This window comes from Sapajus apella, unplaced genomic scaffold, assembly GCF_009761245.1.
Source record: "Sapajus apella isolate SASKATOON/1434 unplaced genomic scaffold, GSC_monkey_1.0 scaffold2, whole genome shotgun sequence".
Classification (NCBI taxonomy): Eukaryota; Metazoa; Chordata; class Mammalia; order Primates; family Cebidae; genus Sapajus; species Sapajus apella.
The window spans coordinates 78,760,026-78,764,766 of record NW_022436942.1 but is presented as its reverse complement, the minus strand read 5'-3'; the positions used below and the strand labels follow the sequence as shown (position 1 = coordinate 78,764,766).

General features: G+C 43.9%; 1 protein-coding gene across 4 annotated transcripts in view; it reads left to right on the top strand.

Annotated features, from left to right (window-relative positions):
• COQ5 (coenzyme Q5, methyltransferase) overlaps positions 1-4,741 on the top strand; it is a 28,593-nt gene that overhangs the window by 19,679 nt on the left and 4,173 nt on the right. For 2 of the 4 annotated variants that reach the window (XM_032241765.1, XM_032241744.1), the window contains exons 5-7: positions 2,102-2,190; positions 2,998-3,109; positions 3,192-3,258. In XM_032241765.1, coding sequence (XP_032097656.1) covers positions 2,102-2,190; positions 2,998-3,109; positions 3,192-3,258 — 268 coding nt within the window. Of the gene's footprint in view, positions 1-2,101; positions 2,191-2,997; positions 3,110-3,191; positions 3,798-4,741 lie in introns of those variants that run through there. The other 2 variants (XM_032241755.1, XM_032241775.1) reach the window with 2 other exon arrangements.

Below are 4,741 nucleotides of genomic sequence, written 5' to 3'. Positions count from 1 at the left end.
TTTTTTTTTTTTTTTTTTTTTGACACAGAGTCTTGCTCTGTTGCCCAAGCTGGATTGCAGTAGTGCAAGTGATTCCCAAGTTCAAGTGATTCTCCTGCCTCAGCCTCCCCAGTAGTTAGGATTACAGGTGTGCGCTACTATGCCCAGCTAATTTTTGTATTTTTAGGAGAGACAGCGTTTCACCATGTTGGCAGGCTGGTCTCAAACTCCTGACCCTGTGATCCATCTGCCTCGACCTCCCAAAGTGCTAGGATTACAGGCGTGAGCCACTGTGCTTGGCCATGTATGTTCTTTATGGTGTTCTTCAGTTTTGTTTGTATCACCTTTCCTATGTCAGTAGCCAGTTTATTATTTCATTGAATTAAAAAAAATTTTTTGACCGGGTGCAGAGGTTGCAGTGAGCAGAGATTAGGCCACTGCACTCCAGCCTGGGCAACAGAGTGACACTCTGTCTCAAAAATAAATAAATAAATAAATAAATAAATAAATAAAATAAGTAACTGATGGGGTCAGGTTCGGTGGCTCTTGCCTATAAACCCAGCACTTTGGGAGGCTGGGGCAGGAGGACTACCTGAGCCCAGTAGTCAGAGAACAGCCTGGGCAACATGAGACCCCACCTCAAATAGTAGATAGATAGATAGATAGATAGATAGATAACTGATCAAGTTCAGTGACACATGCCTGTAGTCTGAGCTACATGGGAGGCTCAGGCAGGAGGACTGCTTGAGCCCAGGAGTTGAAGGTTGTAGTATGATCACACCTGTGAATAGCCACTATACTGCAAGCTGGGCAACATAACAGGGAGACCTTGTCTCTAAAAAGTAAAAATAAAAAACGAAGTAGTTTATATCAGTGTACCTCAGGCTTTTTTGTGTATGGATTAAAGCAGAAGGAACTTCATTACCATGTGAATTACAAATTTAAACAGGAGCGTTAGAGAAATTGGCTGTATCGCTTTCTCCTGATCTCTCAGAAGGTGAGCTGACAGCTTAATTTGGGTTTGGTGACATGGAACTTGTGGAGTCACAAGACGGTGACTCCATTTTGATGCTTAGTCTGGTCTATTGGAACCTAGTGCAGAAACTTAGTCCAAAACAATGGCTTCCTATAATTTTATTTAAAAGTGAGTAACCTGGAACAGCAGTGCAGCACTTGTCTGTTCCAAGAGAAAAGAAAAAAGATTAAAAAAAAAGTGAATAACCAGCTAAGTGCAGTGGCCCACACCAGTAGACCCAGCACTTTGGGAGGCCGAGGTGAGTGGATCACTTGAGGTCAGGAGATTGAGACCATCCTGGCTGACATGGTGAAACCCCGTCTCTACTAAAACTATAAAATTAGTTGGGCTTGGTGGTGCATGTCTGTAATCCCAGCTGCTTGAGAGGCTGAGGCAGGAGAAGTGCTTAAACCTGGGAGATGGAGGTTGCAGTGAGCTGAAATTGTGCCATTGGACTCCTGCCTCGGCAACAAGAGTGAAACTCCATCTAAAAAAAAAAAAAAAAAAAATTAGCTGGGCCTCGTGGCAGGCATCTGTAGTTCAGTAACTTGGGAACCTGAAGCAGGTGAATCACTTGAACCTGGGAGGCAGAGGTTGCAGTGAGCCAAGATCATGGCACTGCATGCTACTCTGGGTGACAGAGGAAGACTCCATCTCAAAAAAAATAAAATAAAAGTGAGTAACCCACATACATATCATTTCCACAGTAGAAACATTTCTGTAAGATAGTTTCCTTGAAGTAAAATTGCTTTATCAGAGAGGATATCCATTGCAATTTTTTTTCCTCTATTTTTTTCGTTTTTTTTTCTTCTCCATCCCTTGCAATTTTGATAGGTAACTCTAAACTTGCCTTTCATGGAGTTGTACCAATCTGTAGTCAGTGTAGATGACCCCAGCTAGCTTTGTATAGTCACGGGCAGCAGAATGCCTGTAGTATTTGGGATATGTGGGGTTATTGCTGCTGTTACAGTTTCCCAAGTGAGAACAAACAAGGTGGGTGGGCCATGATACCTCGTGTAATGCCTACAGAAGCTAAAGCTGTTTTGGCCTCATGGAACTGAGTGAGTCTACTGAGGAGTGTGTCCTGTTGTTCCTTGTCTTGCGCAGGCACTCCAGGAAGCCCACCGGGTGCTGAAGCCGGGAGGACGGTTTCTGTGTCTGGAATTTAGCCAAGTGAACAATCCCCTCATATCCAGGTTGGCATTGTTAACAGGACTTTATCTTCATCGGGTAGCCCAGGTTTCCTACCCCGAAATGGATTGAAAATAGCCAGTAAGCTATAAGCATGAACTTTGTGGTTCAGAGTACCAGAGATCAGCCAGTTCTGAATGACAATACCTAGGCCAGAAGGATCTCAAACTAGATCCAAGTTGGCTTACATATATATTTTAAGAAATTGACTTAAAGGCCCATATTTAAAAATCAGGAAATGGCTGGTCCAATGGTAGTGGGTTATCAGAACTTTACTGGCACTCCCATTGCTACTCAACCCCCCACTGCTAAATTCCACTGGCTTAAAAAGAAAATCAGGAAATTTGGGCCAAGTGCAGTGGCTCATGCTTGTAATCCCAGTACTTTGGGAGGCTGAGGGGGGAGGATCGCTTGAGCCCAGGAGTTCAAGACCAGCCTGTGCAACACAGTGAGACCGTATCTCTACAAACAAACAAACAAAAACAAATTTAAATTTTACGTAAAAATCTGGATTTCCAGCTTCACTTGAGAAATTAGATACATGGCAGCCCTGGGTAGGCCCATATCCCCACATGCCATAGAAAGGGCTGCGTAGTAACTGTCCCTTCTCCACTTTATAGTACTTCCTAACTGTACCTGTCACTACTCCTACTGGTCTCGTACCTTGGCCCACTTAATTCAGGTTCTTCTTTATCCCTATAGGCATTTGAGTTTGTGACCCCAGGTTTAGTCCTTCCTTCTTCTTATCTCTGGAAGAAATGAGGGGAATGTTCTAATCTTAATCTTAATTTTTGACCTTTTTGTTTGCTTAGGCTTTATGATCTATATAGCTTCCAGGTCATCCCTGTCCTGGGAGAGGTCATTGCTGGAGACTGGAAGTCCTATCAATACCTTGTAGAGAGTATCCGAAGGTTCCCGTCTCAGGTATGAAACTTCTCTAGCTTAAAACAAAGGCCCTACAGTTGAAATCCAGGCTACCCTGGCTGTATCTTTCCTTTTGTTTTAGGAAGAGTTCAAGGAGATGATAGAAGATGCAGGCTTTCACAAGGTCACTTATGAAAGTCTAACATCAGGCATTGTGGCCATTCATTCTGCCTTCAAACTTTAATTCCTTTCCTATCATGGAGCATGAACCAATCACACCCTGTTGAAAGCCTGGAACTGAAGGATATTCTGGCAAATGAGACAACAGCAGAGCATCTCCTCTTAAGGATACATACCTTGGACTCATGTTTGAATTGAACACTCTCCAAGTAGAAGAACAAATTCCTGTCACTTTTTTACAGCTTTCTTTGGAGTTGCTTCAGTCCATCTCCGAGAGGCATTTGGTCTGTATTTTTGCTCAACCGGTAATTTATCTTGGCTGTAGAGGGTGTAGTTAAGGTACAACCAGCACTAAGTCTCAGTTTTGAAGTGTATTTATAGCTTCTCTGCTGGTGCTGCCTTCCAGAATGGGTGATAGATCATTTGAACCCAATGATGACTTTAACCAGAAAACTAAATTGTACCTGAATCAACCTTTCAGCCTACTAGGACTGAGTCTAGGCCCAAGTCAGAGGATTAATGATCATGATGATTGTGTGCTGAACCAGTAAACGAGTTTGCCTTTTGATGATACTTGTCATTTTTTCTTGAAGGGGATAAGGAAAATATATTTTTCATTTTTCTTTTTTTTTTTTTTTGAGACGGAGTTTCACTCTTGTTACCCAGGCTGGAGTGCAATGGCGCGATCTTGGCTCACCGCAACCTCCGCCTCCTAGGTTCAGGCAATTCTCCTGCCTCAGCCTCCTGAGTAGCTGGGATTACAGGCACGCGCCACCATACCCAGCTAATTTTTTGTAGTTTTAGTAGAGACGGGGTTTCACCATGTTGACCAGGATGGTCTCGATCTCTTGACCTCGTGATCCACCCGCCTCGGCCTCCCAAAGTGCTGGGATTACAGGCTTGAGCCACCGCGCCCGGCTAAATTTCCCTAGTTTTCTTTCTTTTTTTTTTTGATTTAAGACTGGCTTCACTAAGGATTTGAACCAACAACCTTGCAGTTGCAGGCCCCACACCTTAACGACTGTGCTAACAAGTCACTTTATTTTTCATTTTTCTTTCAGTCCTTCTCCACAAAAAGCTACTATGTGGGTTGGGTGTGATGGCTCACACCTGTAATCCCAGCACTTTGGCAGGCTGAGGCAGGAGGATCACTTGAGGTCAGGAGTTCAAGACCAACCTGTCCAACATGGAAAAACCCCATCTCTGAAAGGATACAAAAATTAGCCGGGCGTTGTGGCATGGGCTTATAAATCCCAGCTACTTGGGAGGCTGAGGCAGGAGAATCACTTGAATCTGGGAGGCAGAGGTTGCAGTGAGCCAAGATCACGCCACTGCACTTCAGCCTGGGCAGTATAGCAAGCCTCCGTCTCAAAAAAAAAAAAAGCTACTATGTGACCCAGTACTTGTCATATAGAAAACTGTTCACTAGGCTGGGCATGGTGGCTCACACCTGTAATCCCAGCCTGGCCAACATGGACAAACCCCATTTCTACTAAAAATACAAAAATAGCC